At 64.6% G+C, this 26,851-nt stretch overlaps 1 protein-coding gene across 1 annotated transcript; it reads left to right on the top strand.

Annotated features, from left to right (window-relative positions):
• The first annotated feature begins 1,473 nt into the window (after positions 1-1,473).
• LOC128901710 (epithelial discoidin domain-containing receptor 1-like) lies at positions 1,474-26,851 on the top strand. The gene is given in 21 exon segments (XM_054183869.1): positions 1,474-1,538; positions 2,701-2,743; positions 6,541-6,662; positions 8,379-8,481; positions 9,216-9,444; positions 10,493-10,543; positions 10,545-10,641; positions 11,260-11,362; positions 12,404-12,590; positions 12,916-13,162; positions 14,293-14,421; positions 14,512-14,666; positions 15,118-15,307; positions 16,294-16,401; positions 16,846-17,012; positions 17,914-18,041; positions 18,900-19,067; positions 20,402-20,636; positions 23,310-23,459; positions 26,572-26,580; positions 26,582-26,851. Coding segments are annotated over 19 exon segments (2,676 nt in total). The 5' UTR covers positions 1,474-1,538; positions 2,701-2,743; positions 6,541-6,571; the 3' UTR covers positions 26,711-26,851.

The raw sequence follows: 26,851 nt of genomic DNA, 5'->3' as shown, positions 1-26,851 counted from the left end.
AAAAAGGGGGTTTTGAGGCTCCCCCCCCCAAAAAAGGTGGTTTGAAGGGGGCCCAAAAAGGGCGATTTTCAGGATCCCTGAAAAGTGGCTTTGAGGGGGCCCCAAAAAGGGGTTTCTGGGGGCCCCAAAAAGGGGTTTTTGAGCCCCCCTTCCCCCAAAAGGTGGTTTCAAGGAGCCTCAAAAAGGGCAATTTTCAGCGTCCCTAAAAAGCAGTTTTAAGGGCTTCCCAAAAGGGAATTTCAAGGACCCCCCCCCGAGAAGGGGCTCCGAGGGGTCCCCAAAAAGGGGGTTTTGAGGGTCCCCCCCAAAGAGTGCTTTCAACCCCCCCACAGAAAAGCAGCTTGGAGTGGCCCCGAGAGGGGAGTTTCGAGGGGTCCCCCCCAAAAAAGGAGGTTTCGAGGGTGCCCCAAAAGTCGTGTTCGGGAGGCGGGGTAAAAAGGGGGTTTCAAGGGGTCCCAAAAGGGGATTCTGAGGGGGGTGTCCCCCCCCCCCCAAGAAGGAGGTTTACGGGCTCCGGAAAAAGGGGGTTTCAAGGATTCCCCAAAACTCGGGTTCGAGGTGGGGTAAAAAGGCGGTTTTGAGGGGCCCCAAAAGGAGGTTCTGGGGGGGTCCCCCCTGAAAAAGGTGGTTTCGAGGGGCCCCAAAAGGGGCTTGCGAGTGTCCCCCCCAAAAAGTGGTTTCAACCCCCCGCAGAAAAGCAGCTTCGAGTGGCCCCGAGAGGGGAGTTTCGAGGGGTTCCCCCCCCCCCGAAAAAGATGGTTTCGAGGGGCCCCAAAAGGGGGTTCCGGGGGGGTCCCTCCAAGAGGGCTCCAGAAAAAGGGGGTTTTGAGGGTCCCCCAAAAGTCGTGTTTGGGCGGGGGGGGGGGAGTAGAAAGGGGGTTTCGAGGGGTCCCAAAAGGAGGTTCTGGGGGGGTCCCCCCTGAAAAAGGTGGTTTCGAGGGGCCCCAAAAGGGGGTTCCGAGGTGTGGGGGGGTGTGTGTGTCTCCCCGAAAAGGAGGTTTGCGGGCTCCAGAAAAAAGGGGTTTCAAGGGTCCCCCAAAAGTCGGGTTCCGGGGGGGGGGGGGGGGTGTCAGAAAAGGGGTTTCAAGGAGTCCCCAAAAAGCCATTGGGGGGATCCCCACAAAAAAGCAGTTTCGAGGCTTCCCCCCCCCCCCCGAAAAAAAACCAAACCCCGATGTGTCGTTCCGGGGGGGGGTGGGGGTGTCCTTTTGGGGGTTTCCAGGCCCCCCCCTTGTTATTTTTGGGGGGGGGGGGGGGCATTTAGCACCCTCCCCCCCGACACCCCCACCCCCCCCGCCCAGGTAACAAAGGGACCCAGGCGTCCGGGCTCCCGAGCCCCCTTAGTGCCCCCCCCCCCCCACGCCGGGTGAAGGGGGGACCCAGGGCAGCCCTTCCCCCCCCCCCTCCCCCCCCTCTCCCCCCCCCCCTCCCCGAAGGGGGGGAGGGGGAGGGGACCCAGGCGTCCGGGAGGACCCAGGCGTCGGGGGTGTTGGGGGGGGTGGGGGGGCCGCAGCGAGGAGGAAGCGACAAGGAGCTCGGTGGGCACCGGGTTGGGGGGCAGAAATATGGGGGGGGGGGGGGGCGGGGGGGCGTTGGGGGGCAGCTGGGGGGGTATTGGGGAGGGAATAGAGGGGGTTGGGGGAACTCTCGAGGCGGGGTGTGGGGTGACTTGGGGGGGGCTTGGGGGCACTGGGGGGGATCTGAGGGCACTTTGGGGGCACAGGGGGATTGGGGGGCACTTGGGGGGCACTCGGGGGGGTGTTGGGGGTACTTGGGGGGCATTTGAGAGGTGACTTGGGGGGGCTTGGGCACACTGGGGGGGATCTGAGGGCACTTTGGGGGCACAGGGGGATTGGGGGGCACTTGGGGGGCACTCGGGGGGGTGTTGGGGGTACTTGGGGGGCATTTGAGGGGTGACTTGGGGGGGCTTGGGCACACGGGGGGATCTGAGGGCATTTTGGGGGCACAGGGGGATTGGGGGGCACTTGAGGGGCACTCGGGAGGGTGTTGGGGGTACTTGGGGGGCATTTGAGAGGTGACTTGGGGGGGCTTGGGGGCCCTGGGGGGGGATCTGAGGGCACTTTGGGGGCACGGGAGGATTGGGGGGCACTTGGGGGGCACTTGGGGGGTGTTGAGGGGCTTGGGGGGCACTCGGGGGGGTCTCAGGGGTACTCGGGGGGCATTTGAGGGATGACTGCGGGGGGGCTTGGGGGCCCTGGGGAGGATCTGAGGGCACTTTGGGGGCACAGGGGCCTTGGGGGGCACTTGGGGGGCACTGGGGGGGGGGGGACTTGTGGGGTGTTGGGGGACTTGGGGGGGCAGTGGGGGGTTTGGGGGGGCCACTCGGGGGGGATTTGGGGAGCACCTTGGGGGGAGGTACTTGGGGGGCAGCTGGGGGGGCTCGGGGGCTGCTTGGGGGGCACTTGGGGGGCACTGGGGGGGGGACTTGTGGGGTGTTGGGGGACTTGGGGGGCAGCTGGGGGGGCCCGGCGGCTACTTGGGGGGCTTGGGGGGCACTTGGGGGGGGGGCTTGTATGTGGGCCCCATATATGTTTCTAGATGTACACGTGTGTTCGGGGGGGGCACACGCGTGTCTGTGCACACGTGTGCGTGGCACATGCGTGTAGGGGGAATCTATAGGGCCGGGGGGGGGGGTGTGGGGGGTGTCTATAGGGCTGAGCTCTATAGGTTGCCCCATAGGTGCCACCGGAGGGACCCCGGGGAGGAGCCCAGCGGCGCACAGGTGCGTGTGCATGGCGTGTCGGGGCGTGTTGGGGCGTGTCATGGCGTGTCATGTCATGTGTGTCATGGCGTGTCATGGCCTGTCATGGCTTGTCGGAGCGTGTCATGGCGTGTCGTGGCGTGTCATGGCCTGTCATGGCGTGTCATGGCCTGTCATGGCATGTCATGACGTGTCATGGTGTCATGGCGTGTCGTAGCATGTCATGGCCTGTTGTGGCATGTCATGGCGTTTCATGGCGTGACATGGCGTGTCATGGCGTGTCATGGCCTGTCGTGGTGTGGCATGGCCTGTTGGGGCATTTCATGGCGTGTCATGGCGTGTCATGTCATGGCATGTCATGTCATGGCGTGTCATGGCCTGTCATGGCCTGTCATGGTGTGTCATGTCATGGTGTGTCATGGTGTGTCGTGTCATGGTGTGTCATGGCGTGTCATGGCGTGTCATGGCATGTCATGGCCTGTTAGGGCATGTCATGGTGCGTCATGGCCTGTCATGGTGTGCCATGTCATGGCGTGTCATGGCGTGTCATGCATGTCATGACATGTCATGGCCTGTTGGGGCATGTCGTGGTGTGGCATGGCGTGGCATGGCGTGGCATGGCATGTTGGGGCGTGTCATGGCGTGTCATGGTGTTCATGGCATCTCATTGCATGTCATGGCGTGTCATGGCGTGTCATGGCGTGTCGTGGTGTGTCATGACATGTCATGGCCTGTTGGGGCATGTCGTGGTGTGTCATGGCGTGGCGTGGCATGGCATTGCGTGGCATGGTGTGTCATGGCATGTTGGGGCGTGTCATGGCGTGTCACGGTGCATCATGGTGTGCCATAGGGTGCCATGGCGTGTCATGGCGTGTCATGGCGTGTCATGGCATGTCACAGCATCTCATTGCGTGTCATGGTGTGTCATAGCGTCTCATCATGGCGTGTCATGGCGTGTCATGGCGTGTCGTGGTGTGTCATGGCGTGGCGTGTCATTGTGTGTCACGGTGTGTCACGGCATCTTATTACATGGCATGGTGTGTCACAGCGTGTCATGGCATGTCATGGCCTGTTGGAGCATGTCGTGGCGTGTTGTGGCATGTCGCGGCGTGTCACGGCACGCGTTTGTGTGTTACGGTGTGTCACGGTGTCTCTTATCGCGTGTTGCTGTGTGTTGTTGCGTGTTGTCACGTGGTGCGCTGTGTTACCGCCTGTTGTGGTGTCTTATTGTGTGTTATTGCGTGTTATCACACGTTGTGGCGTGTTAGTGCATGTTTTATGTGTGTTATTGCGTGTTTTATGTGTGTTATTGCGTGTTTTATGCGTGTTACTGTGTGATTCCGTACGTTATTGCGTGTTTTATGCGTGTTATTGTGTGGTTTCGTACTTTATTGCGTGTTTTATGCATGTTATTGCGTGTTTTATGTGTGTTATTGTGTGGTTTCATCCTTTATTGCGTGTTTTATGCGTGTTATTGCGTGTTTTATGTGTGTTATTGTGTGGTTTCATCCTTTATTGCGTGTTTTATGCGTGTTATTGCGTGTTTTATGCGTGTTATTGCTCCCAGTTCCGCTCCCAGCGCCCCCAGTCCCCCTCCCGGTCTTCCCAGTGCTCCCAGTCCCCTTCCCAATTGCCTCCCAGTCCCCATCCTGGTCCTCCCAGTGCTCCCAGTTCCACTCCCAGTGCCCCCAGTCCCTCTTCCAGTCCTCCCAGTCCCCCTTCCAGTACCCCTTGTCCCTCTCCCAGTATTCCCAGTGCTCCCAGTTCCCTCCCAGTCCCCAACCCACTCCTCCCAGTGCCCCCAGTCCCCATCCCAGTGCCCCCAGTTCCCTCCCAGTTCTCTCCCAGTCCCCATCCCAGTGCCCCCAATTCCTTCCCAGTGTCCCCAGTCCCCATCCCAGTGCCCCCAGTTCCCTCCCAGTTCCCTCCCAGTCCCCATCCCAGTGCCCCCAATTCCCTCCCAGTTCCCTCCCAGTCCCCATCCCAGTGTCCCCAGTTCCCTCCCAGTTTCCTCCCAGTCCCCATCCCACTCCTCCCAGTGCCCCCAGTCCCCATCCCAGTGTCCCCAGTTCCCTCCCAGTTCCCTCCCAGTCCCCATCCCAGTGCCCCCAATTCCCTCCCAGTTCCCTCCCAGTCCCCATCCCAGTGCCCCCAGTTCCCTCCCAGTTTCCTCCCAGTCCCCATCCCACTCCTCCCAGTGCCCCCAGTCCCCATCCCAGTGTCCCCAGTTCCCTCCCAGTTCCCTCCCAGTCCCCATCCCAGTGCCCCCAATTCCCTCCCAGTTCCCTCCCAGTCCCCATCCCAGTGCCCCCAGTTCCCTCCCAGTTTCCTCCCAGTCCCCATCCCACTCCTCCCAGTGCCCCCAGTCCCCATCCCAGTGTCCCCAGTTCCCTCCCAGTTCCCTCCCAGTCCCCATCCCAGTGCCCCCAATTCCCTCCCAGTTCCCTCCCAGTCCCCATCCCAGTGCCCCCAGTTCCCTCCCAGTTTCCTCCCAGTCCCCAACCCACTCCTCCCAGTGCCCCCAGTCCCCATCCCAGTGCCCCCAGTTCCCTCCCAGTTCCCTCCCAGTCCCCATCCCAGTGCCCCCAGTTCCCTCCCAGTTCCCTCCCAGTCCCCATCCCAGTGCCCCCAGTTCCCTCCCAGTTCCCTCCCAGTCCCCATCCCAGTGCCCCCAATTCCTTCCCAGTGTCCCCAGTCCCCATCCCAGTGCCCCCAGTTCCCTCCCAGTTCCCTCCCAGTCCCCATCCCAGTGCCCCCAATTCCCTCCCAGTTCCCTCCCAGTCCCCATCCCAGTGCCCCCAGTTCCCTCCCAGTTCCCTCCCAGTCCCCATCCCAGTGCCCCCAATTCCTTCCCAGTGTCCCCAGTCCCCATCCCAGTGCCCCCAGTTCCCTCCCAGTTCCCTCCCAGTCCCCATCCCAGTGCCCCCAGTTCCCTCCCAGTTCCCTCCCAGTCCCCATCCCAGTGCCCCCAGTTCCCTCCCAGTTTCCTCCCAGTCCCCATCCCACTCCTCCCAGTGCCCCCAGTCCCCATCCCACTCCTCCCAGTGTTATCCCATGGTTTAGGCGTGTTCTTGCGTGTTAACGTGTCCCGGCGCGTCCCCCACTCGGGTGACACCGGGACGGTCCCCGGACCCCTGGGTGTGTCCCCCCCCCACCCCGGGCACTGGGGTCCCCTCTGGGTCCCCGCCCCCCCCGCCCCCCCCCAGCTGCTGGTTCCCATCAGGCTGCAGCTGCTGGGGGGGGGCACATTCCAGCAATGCATTGTGGGAGCAGCTGCGCCCAGTTCCCCTCCCAGTGCTCCCAGTGCCCCCAGTGCTGCCAGTCCCCCTCCCAGTCCCCCTCCCAGTCTTCCCAGTGCTCCCAGTCCCCCTCCCAGTGCTCCCAGTGCCCCCAGTCCCCATCCCAGTGCCCCCAGTTCCCTCCCAGTGCATCCAGTTCCTTCCCAGTTCCCTCCCAGTCCCCATCCCACTCCTCCTAGTGCCCCCAGTCCCCATCCCAGTGCCCCCAGTTCCCTCCCAGTGCCCCCAGTTCCCTCCCAGTTCCCTCCCAGTCCCCATCCCACTCCTCCCAGTGATGCCAGTCCCTCTCCCAGTGCCCCCAGTTCCCTCCCAGTTCCCATACAACTCCTCCCAGTGCCCCCAGTCCCCCTCCCAGTGCCCCCAGTTCTCTCCCAGTGCCCCCAGTTCCCTCCCAGTTCCCATCCAACTCCTCCCAGTGCCCCCAGTCCCCATCCCAGTGCCCCCAGTCCCCATCCCAGTCCTCCCAGTTCCCCTCCCAGTGCCTCCCAGTGAGTCCCAGTGTCCCTTCGCTGTCCCCAGGTGCGGTGACCGAGGGGGGGCTGGGGCCACCATGGGGGTCCTCCCCCTGCCCCTCCCCCTCCTGCTGCTGGCCGCGGGGACCCAGGCGTCCGGGCTGCGGCCCCAGGGGCACCTCGACCTGGGTGAGACCCTATGGGGCGGCGGGGGGCCCTATGGGGCCCATAGGGGTCACGGGAGGCTGTGGGTCCCCTATGGGTCATATGAGGCTGTGGGTCCCCTATGGGGTCCATAGGGCGCATGGGAGGGTCTGGGTCTTCCATGGGGCCACGGGAGGCTGTGGGTGCCCTACGGGGTCCATAGGGGCCACCGGAGGCTGTGGGTGCCCTATGGGGTCCACAGGGGCCGTGGGAGGGCCTGGATCTTCCATGGGGCCAAGGGAGGCTGTGGGTCCCCTATGGGGTCTATCGGGGCCGTGGGAGGGTCTGGGTCTTCCATGGGGCCACGGGAGGCTCTGGGTCCCCTATGGGGTCCATAGGTGCCATGGGAGGGTCTGGGTCTTCCATGGGGCCACGGGAGGCTGTGGGTGCCCTATGGGGTCCATAGGGGCCAAGGAAGGCTGTGGGTCACCGATGGGGTCTATCGGGGCCGTGGGAGGGTCTGGGTCTTCCATGGGGCCACGGGAGGCTCTGGGTCCCCTATGGGGTCCATAGGTGCCATGGGAGGGTCTGGGTCTTCCATGGGGCCACGGGAGGCTGTGGGTGCCCTACGGGGTCCATAGGGGCCAAGGAAGGCTGTGGGTCACCGATGGGGTCTATAGGGGCCATGGGAGGGCCTGGGTTTTCTATGGGGCCATGGGAGGCTGTGGGTCCCCTATGGGGTCCATAGGGGCCGTGGGAGGGTCTGGGTCTTCCATGGGGCCACAGGAGGCTGTGGGTGCCCTATGGGGTCCATAGAGGTCACGTGAGGGCCTGGGTCTTCTATGGGGCCACGGGAGGCTGTGGGTCCCCTATGGGGTGTACAGGGTCCCTATGGGGCGGGAGGGCTCTTGGGGCTCTATAGGGGGTCTGCAGGGGATGAAGCTGGCGTGTCCCCTGTGCCCCCTGTGTGTCCCCCCCCCACCGTGTTCCCAATGTCCCCCCCCGCCATGTCCCTCTGTGTCCCCAACGTCCCCCACGTCTCCCTGTGCCCCCCGTGTCCCCAATGTCCCCCTGTCCCCAATGTCTTCCTTGTGTCCCCCGTGTCCCCTACGTCCCCCGTGTCCCCCATGTCCCCCATATTACCCCATGTCCCTGTGTCCCCCATGTCCCCAATGTCTCCCTCGTGTCCCCCACGTCCCCAATGTCCCCTGTGTCCCCCGTGGCCCCACGTCTCCCTGTGTCCCCTGCATCCCCCTGTGTCCCCCATGTCCCCCACGTCCTCCTCTGTCCCCAATGTCCCCCACGTCCCCCTGTGTCCCCATGGCCTCAATGTCTCCCTCATGTCCCCAATGTCCCCTGTGTCCCGAATGTCCCCCATGTCACCGTGTCTCCCTGTGTCCCCTACATCCCCTGTGTGTCCCCAATGTCCCCCACGTCCCCCTCTGTCCCCACGTCCCCAATGTCCCCCACATCCCCCTCTGTCCCCAATGTCCCCTACGTCCCCCTGTGTCCCCCTGTCCCCAATGTCTCCCTCGTGTTCCCCGTGTCCCCTACATGCCCCGTGTCCCCAACGTCCCCCACATCACCCCATGTCCCTCTTGTCCCTCCCGTCCCCAACGTCCCCGCGTTCCCCACGTCCCGTTGTCACCCATGTTCCCAATGTCCCCAACGTCTCCCCCATCTCCCCCTCTGTCCCCCATGTCCCGTCCCCGCCGTGTCCCCACTGTCCCCCGTGTCCCCCTTGTCCCCTGTGTCCCCCAGGCAGGTGCCGCTTCGCCCTGGGCATGGAGGACGGCTCCATCCCCGACAGCCGCCTCTCGGCCTCCAGCGCCTGGTCCGACTCCACCGCCGCCCGCCACGGCCGGTGAGCCCAGTACGCACCAGTATACACCAGTACACACCCGCATGGCCCAGTACCCACCTCCACCCCTGCCCGGCGTCCCCTCCCAGGGCCCCACAGCGTCCCCACAGTGTCCCCACCCCAGAGCCACCACTGCCCACTGTGAACAAGGAGTCCCAGTACGGCCCAGTATGGCCCAGTATGGCCCAGTGTGGCCCAGTGTCCCCTCCCAGTACTGTCCTGTGTCACCCAGGGTCCCCCGGGTGTCCCCAGGTCCCTCTGTCCTCCTGCATGTCCCTGTGTCCCCTGAGTGTCCCTGTATCTTCAGGTGTCCCCACATCCCCGGGTGTCCCCAGGTCTCTCTGTCCTCCCGGCTGTCCCTGTGTCCCCAGGTGTCCCCATGTCCCTAAGGTGTCCCCACAATGTCCTTGCGTTCCCCCAGGCGTCCCCAGGATGTCCCCATTTGCCAAGTGTCCCCATGTTCCCCAGGTGTCCCCATGTCCTCTGGGTGTGCCCGTGATGTCCCCATGCCCTTCAAGTGTCCCCATGTCCTCCGAGTGTCCCCAAGTACCTTGGGGGTTCCCGTGTCCCTTAGGCGTTCCTAGGATGTCCCCATGTCCCCTGGATGTCCCCAAGTACCCCCACATCCCCAGGACATCCCCATGTCCCCAGCCTGGGCCACAGTGATGGGGACAGCACCTGGTGCCCCCAAGTGTCCCCACGTCCCCGGTGTCCCCAGGACGTCCCCGTGTCCCCAGGCTGGGTCGCAGTGATGGGGACGGCGCCTGGTGTCCCGCGGGTCCCGTCTTCCCGGAGGAGGAGGAGTTCCTGGAGGTGGACCTGGGTCGGCTGCATGTGGTGACACTGGTGGGGACACAGGGACGTCACGCCGGTGGCCATGGCAGGGAGTTTGCCCACGCCTACAGGCTGCGCTACAGCCGGGACCGGCACCGCTGGCTGCGCTGGCGGGACCGATGGGGCACCGAGGTGACCGGGGACCTTGGGGACATCTCGGGGACCTTGGGGATGGCGAAGTGCTGAAGTGACCAGGGACCTTGGGGACATTGGGGTGTTGAGGTGACCAGAGACCTTGGAGGCACTTGGGGACCTCGGGGATGTTGGGGTGCTGAAGTGACCGGGGATCTTGGGGACATCTTGGGGACCTCAGGGATGTTGGGGTGCTGAGGTGACCAGGGACCTTGGGGACATCTTGGGGACTTGGGGAAGTTGGGGTGCTGAGGTGACCAGGGACCTTGGGGACATCGGGGGACCTTGGGGACATCTTGGGGACCTTGGGGTGTTGATCCCTGGGATCTCCGGGAGGGCACTGGGATGCGGGAGGGGACAGTAGGGGGATCCCTGGGGACACTGGGAGGGCAGTGGGATCTCGGGGGACAATGTCATCCCTGGGAGATCCCAGGGGGACAATGGGATGACTGGGAGATCCCTGGGGATCCCTGGGAGGTCAGCGGGATCTTGGGTAACGATGGGACCCTTGGGAGATCCCAGGAGGACAATGAGATCCCTGGGGACACTGGGATCCTGGGATGGTGGTGGGATCCCTGGGAAGTCAGTGGGATCTTGGGTGACAACGGGGACCTTGGGAGACGCCGGGGGGGCAGTGGGATCCCTGGGGATACTGGGATCCCTGAGAGGGTGGTGGTGGGATCTGTGGGGACACTGGGATCCTGGGATGGTGGTGAGATCCGTGGGGATCCCTGGGAGGTCAGTGGGATCTTGGGTGACAATGGGCACCTTGGGAGATGCCAGGGGGACAATGGGATCCCTGGGGACACTGGGATCTTGGGGTGGTGGTGGGATCCGTGGGGATCCCTGGGAGGTCAGCGGCATCTTGGGTGACAATGGGACCCTTGGGAGATCCTGGGGGGCGGAGGGGGGTGTGTGTGTGCACTGGGATCCCCAGGGATCCCTGGGCTCGTGGGGGGCCGAGGATCCCACGGGGCCACGGGGGAGGTCCCCGGCGGTGCCATCTTCATCCCGGTGAGTGGATCCCAACGGATTTGCGGTGCCGCAGGTGATCGGGGGCAACGAGGACCCCGAGGGGGTGGTGCTGAAGGACCTGGCGCCCCCCCCCCGTGGCGCGGGCACTGCGCGTCTACCCCCGGGCCCCCCGCGCCATGAGCGTCTGCCTGCGCCTGGAGCTCTACGGCTGCCCCTGGGACGGTGGGTGGCACCTCGTCCCCTCCCCCCTGTCACCTCCCCCACCACCCCCACCCCCACCCCCCCCCCGTCACCTTCAGCCCACCCCATCATCCCCTCAGCAGCTGCCAGGGCCACCCCATTGTCAACTCCCACCGGGGTGGTGGGACCCCATCCCCACGTCTGTCCCCAACCCCATGGTGGCCCCGTGGTGAGGGTGTCCCCAGGGTGGTGGGCCCCCATCCCCATGTCCCTCCCCAACCCCATGGTGGCCCTCTGGTGAGGGTGTCCCCATGGTGGTGGGCCCCCATTGCCATGTCCTTCACCCAACCCCATGGTGACCCCACGGTGAGGGTGTCCCCAGGGTGGTGGGAACATCCCCATGTCCCTACCCAACGCCACGGTGACCCCACGGTGAGGGTGTCCCCATGGTGGTGGGCCCCCATTGCCACGTCCTGCACCCAACCCCACAGTGGCCCCACAGTGAGGGTGTCCCCATGGTGGTGGGCGCCCATTGCCACGTCCTGCACCCAACCCCACGGTGGCCCCATGGTGAGGGTGTACCCAGGGTGGTGGGCCCCCATCCCCATGTCCCTCCCCAACCCCACGGTGGCCCCGTGGTGACATGTCCCTTGTCCCCAGCTGGGCTCCTGTCCTACATGGCGCCGCGGGGACAAGTGATGGCCCTTGACCCAACGCCTGTTGTCCTCAACGACTCCACCTACGACGGGTACAGCGTTGGCCCGTGAGTACCCGCATGTCCCCAACTGTCCCCAAGGGTCACCTGCAGCAACCAGCCCCAAGAGGGCTGCACCCATTGTCCTCAAGTGTCCCCAAACCATCCCCAAATGTCCCCAGACTGTGTCCAACTGCTCCTGGACCTCCCTAGATGTCCCCAGTGGTCCTCAAACTGTCCCCAAGTGTCCCCAACCAGCCTTGGCCATCTCCAGGTGTCCCCAGACCATGCCCAGGTGTCCCCAAACTGTCCCCAGACTGTCTCTGGACCTCCCCAGATGTCCTCAATGGTCCTCAAACTGTCCCCAGCCAGCCTTGGCCATCTCCAGGTGTCCCCAGACCATCCCCAAGTGTCCCCAGACTGTCCCCAGGCTGTCTCTGGACCTCCCCAGATGTCCTCAATGGTCCCCAAACTGTCCCCAAGTGTCCCCAGCCAGCTTTGGCCATCTCCAGGTGACTCCAAACCATCCCCAACTGTCCCCAAATCAACCCCAACCACGCACCACTGTCCCCAAATGACCCCAAAGTTTCCCCAGATGGTCAACCGCTGTCTCAAAGCAGCCCCAAATTGTTCCCTGCTGTCCCCAGCTGTCCCCAAATAGCCCACAATATCCCCATGTTGTCACCTGCTGGCCCCAAACAGCCCCAAACTGTCACCCGCTGTCCCAAAGGAGCCTCAGACTGTCCCCACCCGGCCCCGGTTGGCCCCAGTTGACCCCAACGTTCCCAGCTGTCCCCAGAACAGCCCCGATTGCCCCCCAAATTGTGCTCTGGATCCCATGGAGGGGTGGGGATGAAGGGACCCCCGTGTCTGGGAGCCCCTTGACCCCCCAGTCTGCCCCATGGCGGGTGGGACTGGGAGGACCTGGGTGTCCTGGAGCCCCTTTGTCCCCCAGGCTGCCCCATGGGGGGTTCCCAGGTGGGTGGGATGGAGGGACCTGGGTGTTCAGGAGCCCCTTGACCCCCCAGGCTGCCCCATGGTGGGTTCTCATGAGGGTGGGATGGAGGGACCCAGGTGTCCGTGTGTCCCCCGCCCCCCCCCCCCCCCCAGGCTGCAGTTTGGGGGGCTGGGCCAGCTGACGGACGGGGTGCTGGGACTGGACGACTTCATGAGGAGCCGCGAGCGACGCCTTTGGCCGGGCTATGACTACGTGGGGTGGCGCCGGCCCCCCGGCCCCCGGCCTCACGTGGAGCTGGAGTTTGAGTTCGAGGGTCTCCGGGCCTTCCGCGCCATGCAGGTGCCCCGCGGCATGCTGGGATAGGGGGAGGCGGGGTGGGCATGGTGGGAAAGGAGGTGCCCTAGGCCATCATGGAGGTTGGGGCAAGGGGGGGTTGCCCCAGGGCATTGTGGGATTGGTCATCCATGGCATGGACCCATGAAGGGCCACCACGTCAAGAGTCTAGAACTTCCCATTGGGGACCCTTTGGCTTAACACCCATTGGGGACCCTTTGGCTTAACACCCCCACCCCCCCACCCCACCGCCTCCCAAGCTGCCCCAGGGCATCATGGGACGGTGACGGAGCCCTGTCACACCCCCCCACACCCCCCTCCCCACCCCCAGGTTCACTGCAACAACATGCACACGCGGGGGGTAAGCATCTTCGGGGAGGTGGAGTGTCGCTTCAAGAGGAGCCTGACCACGGCTTGGGAGCCCACCCCGGCCACCCACAGCTTGGGTGGGGCCATCAAGGACCCCAGCGCCCGCTCGGTCACTGTGCCCTTGGGTGGGCGTCAGGCCCGCTTCATCCAGTGTCACTTCTTCTTCGGCGGGGAGTGGATGCTCTTCAGTGAGGTCACCTTCCTCTCAGGTGAGTCCTACCATGGGAGGTGACCTCCAGAGCTATCTGGGCCTTGGCGTCCTCTTCCCAATGGACTGGGTCTTGGGGTGGCTGAGTGGGTGGTGGGGTGGCTGGGTGGTTGATGGGGCGGTTGGCTGGTGGGGTGGTTGGTTGGGTGATGGGGTGGTTGGGTGGGCGATGGCATGGTTGGTTGCATAATGGGTTGGTTGAGTGGGTGGTGGGGTGGTTGGTTGGGTGATGGGGTGGTTGGGTGGGTGGTGGGGTGGTCGGTTGGGTGATGAGGTGGTTGGTTGGGTGATGAGGTGGTTGAGTGGGTGATGGGATGGTTGGTTGGGTGATGAGGTGGTTGGTTGGGTGATGAGGTGGTTGGTTGGGTGATGAGGTGGTTGAGTGGGTGATGGGATGGTTGGTTGGGTGATGAGGTGGTTGGTTGGGTGATGGGATGGTTGGTTGGGTGATGGGGTTGTTGGTTGGGTGACGAGGAGGTTGGGTGGGTGATGGGGTCATTGGGTGGGTGATGGGGTGGTTGGTTGGGTGATGGGGTTGTTGGTTGGGTGATGAGGTGGTTGGTTGGGTGATGGGGTTGTTGGTTGGGTGATGGGGTTGTTGGTTGGGTGATGGGGTGGTTGGGTGGGTGATGGGGTCATTGGGTAGGTGATGGGGTGGTTGGGTGGGTGATGGAGAAGTTGGTTGGATAACGGGGAGGTTGACTGGTTGCATGCTGGTTGCCCAGTCTAAGGGCTGGCCGTGAGACTGGTTGGTTAACTGGTTGACTACTGAACTGGTTGGGTGGCGGGACGGTTGGTTGGGTGCAGGACTGGCTCATCAGTTGGTTGGCCGTTGACCAGTTCAAGGGTGACCAGCTGGTTAGCTGGTTGCCCAGTTCGTTGGGTTGACTGGTCAGGTGTTTGAGTCGTCATGTGATTGGTTGGCGAGTTGAAGGACAGGTTGGTTGGCCAGTTGGTTAACTGGTTGGTTGCTTGACTAGTTGGGTGGATTAGGCTGGTTGAGTGGTTGCCTGGTCAACCAGTTGGTTGCCCCGTTGGCCAACGGGAAGGCGATTTCTTTGATTGGGTTGCCCGCTGCCCCCGCCCTTGTTAACAAGCTCGTTAAGGCACCGTGGGGCTCTCTCCCTGCAGACCCAGTGGAGGAGGCGGTGGGTGCCAGTGGGTGGCCCCCAGCTGCCCCCCCTGACCCTTCAGCGGGGGTCATGGCTGTCCCCGAGGACTCCTGGCGCGGGGACATGGCTACCAACATCACTACCCTGGGTAAGGGGGGGGCTTAATGGGGCGGGGCTTAATGGGGCAGGGCCATGGTGGCATCCTGCCCACCCCCACCCCCACCCCCCACCATAGCAGCCCCCGAGGAGCCCAAGCCAGGGCAGCCAGTGGCCAAAGCCGACCACAGCCACACGTCCATCCTGATTGGCTGCCTGGTGGCCATCATCTTGCTCCTCTTGGGCGTCATCTTCCTCATCCTCTGGCGGCAGTACTGGAAGAAGATACTGGGGAAGGTAAGTGGGGTAGTGGGGTCAACTGGGAGGAACTGGGCACCCAGATATCCAGCTCTGGGAGGGTGGTGGGGTCAACTGGGAGGAACTGGGCACCTGGATGCCAGGGTCCAGTGGCCAAGCTCTGGGAGGGTGGTGGGGTCAGCTGGGAGGAACTGGGCACACAGACATTCAGGTCCACTGCCCAAGCTCTGGGAGGGTGGTGGGATCAACTGGGAGGAACTGGGCACCCAGATATCCAGCTCTGGGAGGGTGATGGGGTCAACTGGGAGGAACTGGGCACCTGGATGCCAGGGTCCAGTGACCAAGCTCTGGGAGGGTGGTGGGGTCAACTGGGAGGAACTGGGCACACAGACATCCAGGTCCACTGCCCAAGCTCTGGGAGGGTGGTGGGGTCAACTGGGAGGAACTGGGCACCCGGACACCTGGGTCAACCTGAGGGTCCCATCCACAGGCCCAGCGCCGGCCGTCGGAGGACGAGCTGCGGGTGCAGCTCTCGGTGCCAGGTGACACCATCGTCATCAACAACGCGACGGGGGCCAGCCGGGGCCCCCCCCGCTACGAGCGCATCCCCCCAGGCCAGGGCGAGTACCAGGAGCCAACGCGGCCACGGCCATCGCTGCCCCCGGCACCCCCTGGGCCCGGTGAGTGGAGGAGGAAGGGTTGGATGGATGGAGACCACGTGGGGATGGATGGATGGATGGATGGATGGATGGATGGATGGAGACCATGTGGGGATGGATGGATGGATGGACGGACAGACGGATGGACAGACGGATGGCCGGCCGGATGGATGGATGGAAACCACGTGGGGATAGAGGGATGGATGAAGGAAGGGATGGATGGATGGAGACCACGTGGGGATGGATGGATGGATGGATGGATGGATGGATGGATGGATGGAGACCACGTGGGGATGGAGGGAGGGATGGATGGATGGATGGATGGATGGATGGAGGAAGGAAGGGATGGATGGATGGATGGATGGATGGATGGAGAAATGGATGGGTCAAGAGATGGGTGGATGGATGGATGGATGGATGGATGGATGGATGGATGGATGAAGACTACGTGGGGATGGAGGGATGGCTGGATGGAGGGATGGACGGACGGGAGGATGGATGGAGACCACATGGAGATAGGTGGAGACAACTTGGATGAGTAGAAGGATGGAGAGATGGATAGAAGAAGGGATGGAGGGACACCATATGGGGGTGATGAATGGATGGATGGATGGATGGATGGAGGGATGAATGGAACCTACATATGCATGGACGGATGAACAGAGAGACGGTTGGATGAAGACCACGTGGGGATGGATGGATGGATGGACGGACGGACGGACGGACGGATGGACAGCTGGAGACCTGGATGGATGGAGATGACGTGGGGAAGAGGGGGAGGGAATGGAGCCCATCATGGGGATGGAGGGAGGGGTGGGTGGACACCACGTGGAGATGGATGGCGACCACGTGGATGGATGGAGACCACAAGGCCACCAGGGTCCATCCAATCCCATCCTCTGGCATCGGGAAGCTCCCCCTGGACCTGAAGGATGGGAGGGGGGTGTTGGAGCCTCCTGGCCCCGCCCCCTCAACTGACCCCCCACCCCCCACCCCCCGGGCAGCAGCACCCCTGGCCAACCCGGCCTATCGCCTCCTGCTGGCCACCTACGCCCAGCCAATGGGAGGGCTCGCCCGGGCCCCGCCCGATGGGGCTAAGCCAATCAACACAGACGGTAAGGGTGGGGTGAAGGGGAGGGTGGGAATTCCTCATCCCCCACCCACCCGCCCCCCCCCCTTGGCCCCACCCACACCCAGGACCCACCCCTTTGGGGAAGCCCCACCCCTTTAGGGGAAGCCCCACCCCCTTTGTTGAAGCCCCACCCCCTTGGGGAAGCCACACCCCTTTCCTGAAGCCCCGCCTCTCCTTGCCATACCCCTGCCTCCTATTGGTCGACTCCCGCTATAGCCCCGCCCCTCCCGACTTGACCCCTCCCCCTCCTTGTTTTAGCCCCTCCCCTTTTCATAGCCTCTCCCCTCCCCATAGCCCCGCCCCGTACCCTAGCTCCACCCCTTTTACTCTAGCCCCGCCCCTTCCATTGAAGCCCCGCCCCCAGTTGCTCCCACCTCCTCCCACTTTAGCCCCGCCCCCTGTGACCACACACCCCCCCCCATTGCAGAGCCTGAGGGGGGGGCGGGAGCCTACGCCGAGGCTGACGTCACCGGAGGCTCCGCCTATGCCGTGGCTGGCCCCGCCCACGGCCCCGCCCCCGGGCCCGCCCTCCCGGCCTTCCCCCGCCGCCGCCTGCGCTTCCGCGAGAAGCTGGGGGAGGGGCAGTTCGGAGAGGTAAGCCCCCGCCCCCCCCTCGGTGCGGGATAGGACACACCCCCCCTTAGCCCCGCCCTCCGGATGGATTGGCCACACCCCCCGGCCGCAAGCCCTGCCCCTTTGTCTCTTGGTCCCGCCCTCTCATGACAAGCCCCCACCCCCCTGCTTCCAACTCCGCCCCTTTTGCTCTGGCCACGCCCCCTATAGAGGCTGCACCCCATAGAGGCCACACCCTCCATAGAAGCCCCACCCCTATGGAGGCCACACCCCCATAGAGGCCACACCCCCTATAGAGACCACACTCCTATAGAAGCCCCACCCCATATAGGCCACACCCCCACAGAGGCCACACCCCCACAGAGACCACACCCCTATAGAAGCCCCACCCCATAGAGGCCACGCCCCATAGAGGCCACACCCCCTGTAGAGCCCAGACCCCCATAGAAGCCATGCCCCCCGAAAGAGGCCACACCCCTACAGAGGCCACGCCCCTATAGAAGCTCCACCCCATAGAGGCCAAGCCCCATAGAGGCCACACCCCCTGTAGAGGCCGCAGCCCATAGAAATCACATCCCTACAGAAGCCACGCCCCCCGAATGCCACACCCCTAGAAGCCACGCCCCCTAGAAGCCACGCCCCCCCTCTGGAGGCTGCGCCCCCATATGCTCCCCATGCGGGGAAGCCACGCCCCCTTGGAAGCCACGCCCCCCAGAAGCCACACCCATCTGGAGGCCACACCCCCATGTGCTCCATATGCAGGGAAGCCACGCCCCCCGTAAGCCCCCGCCCCCCGGGGTGTTTAGCCCCGCCCCATTGGCTAGTCACCCCCCCAAGGGCTTAGCCCCGCCCCTCAGGGGTTTAAACCCCGCCCCCGGGGAGGGCTTGGCCCCGCCCCCTGGTGAGGCCCCGCCCCCCCCAGGTGCTGCTGTGCGAGGTGGAGGACCCCCAGGCCCTGCCCCCCCTCTCCCGCCCCCCCGACCTGCCCCGAGGGCGCCCCCTGCTGGTGGCCGTCAAGGTCCTGCGCCCCGACGCCACCAAGAACGCCAGGTGTGGGGGCCGGGGAGGGGGGGCATTGCGGGGGGGGGGGGGTACAATGCCCCATGAGGGTCGGGGGGGGCCATATGGGGTGTGACCCCCCTCCCCCAGGACGTGGGGGGGCCCCTCTGGGGCGTGCAAGGGGGCGTGATAGGGGTGCAAGGGGGGGGTGATGGGGGGTTCAAGGGGGGTACAATGCCCCATGGGGGTCGGGGGGGGCCATATGGGGTGTGACCCCCCCCCCAGGACGTGGGGGGGCCCCTCTGGGGCGTGCAAGGGGGGGTGATGGATGTGCAAGGGGGGTGCAAGAGGGGTAGAATGCCCCATGGGGGTCAGGGGGGGCCATATAGGGTGTGACCCCCCCCAGGATGTGGGGGGGCCCCTCTGGGGCGTGCAAGGGGGGGTGATGGATGTGCAAGGGGGGTGCAAGAGGGGTAGAATGCCCCATGGGGGTCAGGGGGGGCCATATAGGGTGTGACCCCCCCCAGGATGTGGGGGGGCTCCTCTGGGACATGCAAGGGGGTGTGATAGGGGTGCAAAGGGGTCACAAGGTGGGGTGCGATGGGGGGGGGGAGGGGGGGGTGGGTGTGATGGGGGGGTGCAATGCCCCATGGGGGTCGTGGGGGGGGGCCATACGGGGTGTGACACCCCCCCCCCTCGCTCCAGGATGTGGGGGGGGGCCCCCCCAGGGCATGCAAGAGTAGGGGGGGGGGGTGTAATAGGTGTGCAATGCCCCGGGGGGGTGTATGAGGGGTCTGGGGCGGGAGGAGATGAGCCGTGGGGTGCCCCCCCCCCCCCTCCGGGGTGAGGGGGGGGGGAATGTGGGGCTGACTTGTGGGGGGGGTTTCGGGGGGGGGGTGGGGTCGGAAGGCGGGATTTCCTGCAGGAGGCGCGCACCCTGGGGCGCCTGCGGGACCCCAACATCGTGCGGCTTCTGGGGGTGTGCGCGGGGGCCGGCCCCCTCTGCATCATCACCGAGTACATGGAGCACGGCGACCTCCACCAGTTCCTGGGGGGGCCCCGCGGCCCCGCCCTCAGGTAGGACACGCCCCTCCAGGCCACGCCCCCCTCCCACCGGAGCCACGCCCCTTAGAGCCACCCACCCACCCCCTTTAACCCCCTCTTTTGGCGTCCTGCCCCTTTAAATCCAGCCCCCCCCCCCAGCATTGCTCACCTTTTGGGCCCGCCCACTCCGCGTGGCCACGCCCACTCCCCCGCAAGCCACGCCCCCTCAGACCACGCCCCCTTCTCCTTAATAGTCCCTCCTGCCTGTATAAGCCCCGCCCCTTCTCATGTAGCCCCGCCCCCTCGGGTTTAGCCCCGCCTCTTACCACCCCTTCCCCATAAGCCACGCCCCGTTTGCCTGGAAGCCACGCCCCTTCCCCCCTTTGGCCCCGCCCCTTTCTCCTCTTCCCCAGCCCCCCCCCGGAGCTCCCCACTCCCCCTCCCCAGCCCCTCCCCTTTAAGCCCCGCCCCCTGAAGGCCCCACCCCTTTAATCCCCGCCCCTCTACACCCCACCCCTTTAAGCCACGCCCCCTCGAGCCCCTCCCCTTCCCTTCAGCCCCACTCCAGGCCCCCCTCCTCCCAATCTCTCCCATGCCCCACCCCCTTAATCCCCGCCCCCTTTAGGCCCCACCCCATTAAGCCCCGCCCCCTCACAACCCACTACTTTAAGCCACGCCCCCTCTAGGCCTCACCCCTTTAAGCCACGCCCCCCGAATCCCCTCCCCTTCCTGTTTAACCCCTTCCTTTCCCCCCCAGAGCTCCCTCCTCCCCCTCCCCACCCCTCCCCAGCCCCACCCCATTAAGCCCCGCCCCCTTAGGCCCCACCCCTTAAGCCCCACCCCCCTTAAGCCACTCCCCTTCCCTTTAGCCCTGCTCCAGACCCCCAGAGCGCCTTCCTCCTCCCCCCAACACCTCCCCAGCCCCACTCCCTTAATCCCCGCCCCCTTTAGGCCCCACCCCTTTAAGCCCCACCCCTTTAAGCCCCGCCCATTCACACCCTACACCTTCAAGCCCCGCCCCCGAAGCCCCTCCCCTTCCTCTACTGGTCCCTCCCCTTCCCTTTAACCCCACCCCAAGCTCCCTCCTCCCCTTCCCCAACCCCACCCCCCGGAAGCCCCGCCCCCTCGAGACCCCACCCCTTCAAGCCACGCCCCCCGAAGCCTCTCCCTTTCCCTTTAGCCCCGCCCCTTCCTCTCCCCCTCCCCCAGGCCCCCAGAGCTCCCTCCTCCTCCTCCTCCCCCCGACCCTTCCCCCACCCCAATCCCTTTCACCCCCGGCCCCCATCGAGGCCCCACCCCCCCCCTTAAGCCCCGCCCCCCCTCCCGGCCCCACCCCACCCCCCGTTAAGCCCCGCCCCCTTCCCCAGCCTGCCCACCCTGCTGCACGTGGGGGCTCAGATCGCCTCCGGCATGCGCTTCCTGGCGGCCTTGAACTTCGTGCACCGGGACCTGGCCACCCGCAACTGCCTGGTGGGCGAGGGCTTCACCGTCAAGGTGGCCGACTTCGGCATGAGCCGCCACCTCTACGCCGCCGACTACTACCGGGTGCGGGGCCGGGCCCTGCTGCCCATCCGCTGGATGGCCTGGGAGTGCATCCTCATGGTGGGCGCCGGGGGGGGGGGGTGGGGTGGGGTGGGGGGGGATGGGATTGGGCGGGGGGGGGGGGGGGTTGGGGGTGGAGGGGGCGGGGCGGCAAGGGGGGGCTTTGGAGGGGGGGGTGGGGGGGAAGGGAATCGGGGCAGGGTTAAGGGGCTTTTGGGGTGGGAAAAGGGAATTTGGGGAGAATTGGGCAGGGTTAAGGGGATTTTGGGGTGGGAAAAGGGAATCAGGGCAGAATCAGGCAGGGTTAAGGGGATTTGGGAATATTAGTGGGGGATTTGGGGAGAATTGGGCAGGGTTAAGGGGATTTTGGGGTGGGAGAAGGGAATTTGGGGAGAACTGGGCAGGGTTAAGGGGATTTTGGGGTGGGAGAAGGGAATTTGGGGAGAATTGGGCAGGGTTAAGGGGATTTTGGGGTAGGAAAAGGGAATTTGGGGAGAATTGGGCAGGGTTAAGGGGATTTTGGGGTGGGAAAAGGGAATCGGGGCAGAATCGGGCAGGGTTAAGGGGATTTGGGAATATTAGTGGGGGATTTGGGGAGAATTGGGCAGGGTTAAGGGGATTTTGGGGTGGGAGAAGGGAATTTGGGGAGAATCGGGCAGGATTAAGGGGCTTTTGGGGTGGGAAAAGGGAATTTGGGGGAGAACTGGGCAGGGTTAAGGGGATTTTGGGGTGGGAGAAGGGAATTTGGGGAGAATTGGGCAGGATTAAGGGGATTTTGGGGTAGGAAAAGGGAATCGGGGCAGAACTGGGCAGGGTTAAGGGGATTTTGGGGTGGGAGAAGGGAATCGGGGCAGAACTGGGTAAGGTTCAGGGGATTTTGGGGTGGGAAAAGAGAATTTGGGGAGAATTGGGCAGGGTTAAGGGATTTTGGGGACATTCGAGGGGAATTTGGGAGGAATTGGGCAGGGTTAAGGGGCTTTTGGGGTAGGAAAAGGGAATTTGGGGAGAATTGGGCAGGGTTAAGGGGATTTTGGGGTGGGAAAAGGGAATCGGGGCAGAATCGGGCAGGGTTAAGGGGATTTGGGAATATTAGTGGGGGATTTGGGGAGAATTGGGCAGGGTTAAGGGGATTTTGGGGTGGGAAAAGGGAATTTGGGGAGAATTGGGCAGGATTAAGGGGATTTTGGGGTAGGAAAAGGGAATCGGGGCAGAATCGGACAGGGTTAAGGGGATTTTGGGGTGGGAGAAGGGAATCGGGGCAGAACTGGGTAAGGTTCAGGGGGTTTTGGGGTGGGAAAAGAGAATTTGGGGAGAATTGGGCAGGGTTAAGGGGATTTTGGGGACATTCGAGGGGGATTTGGGGGGAATTGGGCAGGGTTAAGGGGCTTTTGGGGTGGGAAAAGGGAATCGGGGCAGAATCGGGCAGGGTTAAGGGGCTTTTGGGGTGGGAAAAGGGAATCGGGGCAGAACTGGGCAGGGTTAAGGGGCTTTTGGGGTGGGAAAAGGGAATCGGGGCAGAACTGGGCAGGGTTAAGGGGATTTTGGGGACATTCGAGGGGGATTTGGGAGGAATTGGGCAGGGTTAAGGGGATTTGGGGGACATTCGAGGGGGATTTGGGGGGAATTGGGCAGGGTTAAGGGGCTTTTGGGGTGGGAGAAGGGAATTTGGGGAGAATTGGGCAGGGTTCAGGGGATTTTGGGGTGGGAAAAGGGAATCGGGGCAGAACTGGGTAAGGTTCAGGGGGTTTTGGGGTGGGAAAAGAGAATTTGGGGAGAATTGGGCAGGGTTAAGGGATTTTGGGGACATTCGAGGGGAATTTGGGAGGAATTGGGGCAGGGTTAAGGGGCTTTTGGGGTGGGAAAAGGGAATTTGGGGAGAACTGGGCAGGGTTAAGGGGATTTTGGGGTGGGAGAAGGGAATTTGGGGAGAATTGGGCAGGATTAAGGGGATTTTGGGGTAGGAAAAGGGAATCGGGGCAGAACTGGGCAGGGTTAAGGGGATTTTGGGGTGGGAGAAGGGAATCGGGGCAGAACTGGGTAAGGTTCAGGGGGTTTTGGGGTGGGAAAAGAGAATTTGGGGAGAATTGGGCAGGGTTAAGGGATTTTGGGGACATTCGAGGGGAATTTGGGAGGAATTGGGCAGGGTTAAGGGGATTTTGGGGTGGGAAAAGGGAATCAGGGCAGAATCAGGCAGGGTTAAGGGGATTTGGGAATATTAGTGGGGGATTTGGGGAGAATTGGGCAGGGTTAAGGGGATTTTGGGGTGGGAGAAGGGAATTTGGGGAGAACTGGGCAGGGTTAAGGGGATTTTGGGGTGGGAGAAGGGAATTTGGGGAGAATTGGGCAGGGTTAAGGGGATTTTGGGGTAGGAAAAGGGAATTTGGGGAGAATTGGGCAGGGTTAAGGGGATTTTGGGGTGGGAAAAGGGAATCGGGGCAGAATCGGGCAGGGTTAAGGGGATTTGGGAATATTAGTGGGGGATTTGGGGAGAATTGGGCAGGGTTAAGGGGATTTTGGGGTGGGAAAAGGGAATCAGGGCAGAATCGGGCAGGGTTAAGGGGATTTGGGAATATTAGTGGGGGATTTGGGGAGAACTGGGCAGGGTTAAGGGGATTTGGGGCTGGAGCACGGGGACAGGTCGCCTGCGGGTGGGCGGGGCTCCGCATGGGTGTGTCCGGGGGGGCGTGTCCTTTGGGAGGGGCGTGTCCATACGAGACCCCGCCCCCGTCGCAGGGGACCTTCACCCCGGCCAGCGACGCCTGGGCTTTCGGGGTGACGCTGTGGGAGGTGCTGACGCGGTGCCGGGAGCAGCCCTACGGCCGCCTCAGCGACGAGCAGGTCATCGCCAACGCCGGGCACCACTTCCGCGCCCAGGGCCGCCAGGTGGGCACTGGGAGGCACTGGGAGGCACTGGGAGGGGACCGGGAGAGATTGGGAAGGGATTGGGTGGCACTGGGAGGGGATTGGGAAAGATTGGGAGGGATCGGGAGGCACTGGGAGGCACTGGGAGGAGATTGGGAGGCACTGGGAGGGGACCGGGAGAGATTGGGAGGCACTGGGAGGGGATTGGGAAAGATTGGGAGGGATCGGGAGGCACTGGGAGGCACTGGGTGGGGACTGGGAAGGATTGGGAGGCACTGGGAGGGCACTGGGAGAGATTGGGAGGGACTGGGAGGCACTGGGAGGGACTGGGAGGGGACTGGGAGGCACTGGGATGGGATTGGGAGGCACTGAGAGGGACTGGGAAGGGATTGGGAGGCACTGGGAGGGGACTGGGAAGGATTGGGAGGCACTGGGAGGGCACTGGGAAGGATTGGGAGGCACTGGGAGGGGCACTGGAGGGGATTGGGAGGCACTGGGAGGGACTGGGAGGGGACTGAGAAGGGTCTGCACCCAGTTCCCCCCCCTTACTCCCCACCACCCCAGTCCCTCCCAGTTCCCCCCAGTATTCCCAGTTCCTCCCAGTACGCTCAGTTCCCCCCAGTACACCCAGTTCCCCCCAGTTCCCCCCAGTACTCCCCAGTTCCTCCCAGTACTCTCAGTTCCCCCCAGTACACCCAGTTCCCCCCAGTTCTTCCCACTCCCTCCCAGTTCCCCCCAGTGCTCCCAGTTCCCTCCCAGTTCCTCCCAGTTCCCCCCAGTACTCCCAGTTCCCCCCATACTACCCCCTCCCCCAGCCCCCCTCAGTTCCTCCCAGTTCCCCCCCAGTGCTCCCAGTCCCTCCCAGTTCCCCCCAGTACTCCCAGTTCCTCCCAGTTCCCCCCAGTACTCCCAGTTCCCCCCATACTCCCCCCCTCCCCCAGCCCCTCCCAGTCCCTCCCAGTTCCCCCCAGTGCTCCCAGTTCCCCCCAGTTCCTCCCAGTTCCCCCCATACTCCCTCCTCCCCCAGCCCCCCCTCAGTTCCTCCCAGTTCCCCCCAGTGCTCCCCAGTTCCCCCCAGTTCCCCCCAGTTCCTCCCAGTTCCCCCCCATACTCCCTCCTCCCCCAGCCCCCCTCAGTTCCTCCCAGTTCCCCCCAGTGCTCCCAGTTCCCCCCAGTTCCCCTCAGTCCCTCCCAGTTCCCCCCAGTGCTCCCAGTTCCCCCCAGTTCCCCCCAGTGCTCCCAGTTCCCCCCAGTTCCTCCCAGTTCCCCCCATACTCCCTCCTCCCCCAGCCCCCCTCAGTCCCTCCCAGTTCCCCCCAGTGCTCCCAGTTCCCCCCAGCCCCTCCCAGTGCCTCCCAGTTCCTCCCAGTACTCCCAGTTCCCCCCAGTACTCCCAGTTCCCCCCATACTCCCCCCCTCCCCCAGCCCCCCTCAGTCCCTCCCAGTTTCCCCCCACTGCTCCCAGTTCCCCTCAGTCCCTCCCAGTTTCCCCCCAGTGCTCCCAGTTCCCCCCAGTTCCCCCCAGTGCTCCCAGTCCCCCTCAGTTCCTCCCAGCTCCCCCCGTACTCCCCGCTCCCCCAGCCCCTCCCAGTGCCTCCCAGTTCCCCCAGTGCTCCCAGTTCCCCCCCAGCCCCTCCCAGTTCCTCTCAGTTCCCCCCCATACTCCCTCCTCCCCCAGCCCCCCTCAGTTCCTCCCAGTTCCCCCCAGTGCTCCCAGTTCCCCCCAGTTCCTCCCAGTTCCCCCCATACTCCCTCCCTCCCCCAGCTCCCCTCAGTTCCTCCCAGTTCCCCCCAGTACTCCCAGTTCCCCCCCAGTTCCTCCCAGTTCCCCCCATACTCCCTCCTCCCCCAGCCCCTCCCAGTCCCTCCCCAGTTCCCCCCAGTGCTCCCAGTTCCCCCCAGTTCCCTCCAGTTCCTCCCAGTTCCCCCCAGTGCTCCCAGCTCCCCCCGTACTCCCCGCTCCCCCAGCCCCTCCCAGTGCCTCCCAGTTCCCCCCAGTGCTCCCAGTTCCCCCCAGCCCCTCCCAGTTCCTCCCAGTTCCCCCCATACTCCCCTCCTCCCCCAGCCCCCCCTCAGTCCCCTCCCAGTTCCCCCCAGTGCTCCCAGTTCCCCCTCAGTCCCCTCCCAGTTCCCCCCAGTGCTCCCAGTTCCCCCCAGTTCCCCCCCAGTGCTCCCAGTTCCCCCCAGTTCCTCCCAGTTCCCCCCATACTCCCTCCTCCCCCAGTCCCCCTCAGTTCCTCCCAGTTCCCCCCAGTTCCTCCCAGTTCCCCCCATACTCCCTCCTCCCCCAGCCCCCCTCAGTTCCTCCCAGTTCCCCCCCAGTGCTCCCAGTTCCCCCCAGTTCCCCCCAGTGCTCCCAGTTCCCCCCAGTTCCTCCCAGTTCCCCCCATACTCCCTCCTCCCCCAGCCCCCCTCAGTCCCTCCCAGTTCCCCCCAGTACTCCCAGTTCCTCCCAGTTCCCCCCAGTGCTCCCAGCTCCCCCCATACTCCCCCCTCCCCCAGCCCCCTCTCAGTCCCTCCCAGTTCCCCCCACTGCTCCCAGTTCCCCCCAGTTCCTCCCAGTTCCCCCCATACTCCCCTCCTCCCCCCAGCCCCCCTCAGTTCCTCCCAGTTCCCCCCAGTGCTCCCAGTTCCCCCCAGTTCCTCCCAGTTCCTCCCAGTTCCCCCCAGTGCTCCCAGTTCCCCCCCGTACTCCCCCCCTCCCCCAGCCCCTCCCAGTGCCTCCCAGTTCCCCCCAGTGCTCCCAGTTCCCCCCCAGTTCCTCCCAGTTCCCCCCCATACTCCCTCCTCCCCCAGCCCCTCCCAGTCCCTCCCAGTTCCCCCCAGTGCTCCCAGTTCCCCCCGTACTCCCCCCTCCCCCAGCCCCCTCCCAGTCCCTCCCAGTTCCCCCCAGTGCTCCCAGTTCCCCCCAGTTCCTCCCAGTTCCCCCCATACTCCCTCCTCCCCCCAGCCCCCCTCAGTTCCTCCCAGTTCCCCCCAGTGCTCCCAGTTCCCCCCAGTTCCTCCCAGTTCCTCCCAGTTCCCCCCAGTGCTCCCAGTTTCCCCCCGTACTCCCCCCTCCCCCAGCCCCTCCCAGTGCCTCCCAGTTCCCCCCAGTGCTCCCAGTCCCCTGACGGCCGTGCCCCCCCCCCAGGAGTACCTGCCCTGCCCCCCCCGGCTGCCCGGCGGCGCTGCACGGGGTGATGCTGCGCTGCTGGGCCCGCGACGCCGCCGACCGCCCGACCTTCGGCCTCCTGCACCGCCTGCTGCGCGACCACACCGCCCTGGCCTGAGCCGCCTCCTCCTCCTCCTCCTCCTCACCTTCCTCCTCCTCGCCTTCCTCCTCGCCAGCAGCCGCCGTCGTCATCTTCCACGTCCCCCCTCACCCTTACTGTCCTCCTCCTCACCATCCTCATCCTCACCCTCAGTGTCCC

The sequence above is a fragment of the Rissa tridactyla genome, chromosome 27 (assembly GCF_028500815.1).
Source record: "Rissa tridactyla isolate bRisTri1 chromosome 27, bRisTri1.patW.cur.20221130, whole genome shotgun sequence".
NCBI classification, from domain to species: Eukaryota; Metazoa; Chordata; class Aves; order Charadriiformes; family Laridae; genus Rissa; species Rissa tridactyla.
This window is presented reverse-complemented; position numbering and strand designations above follow the sequence as displayed.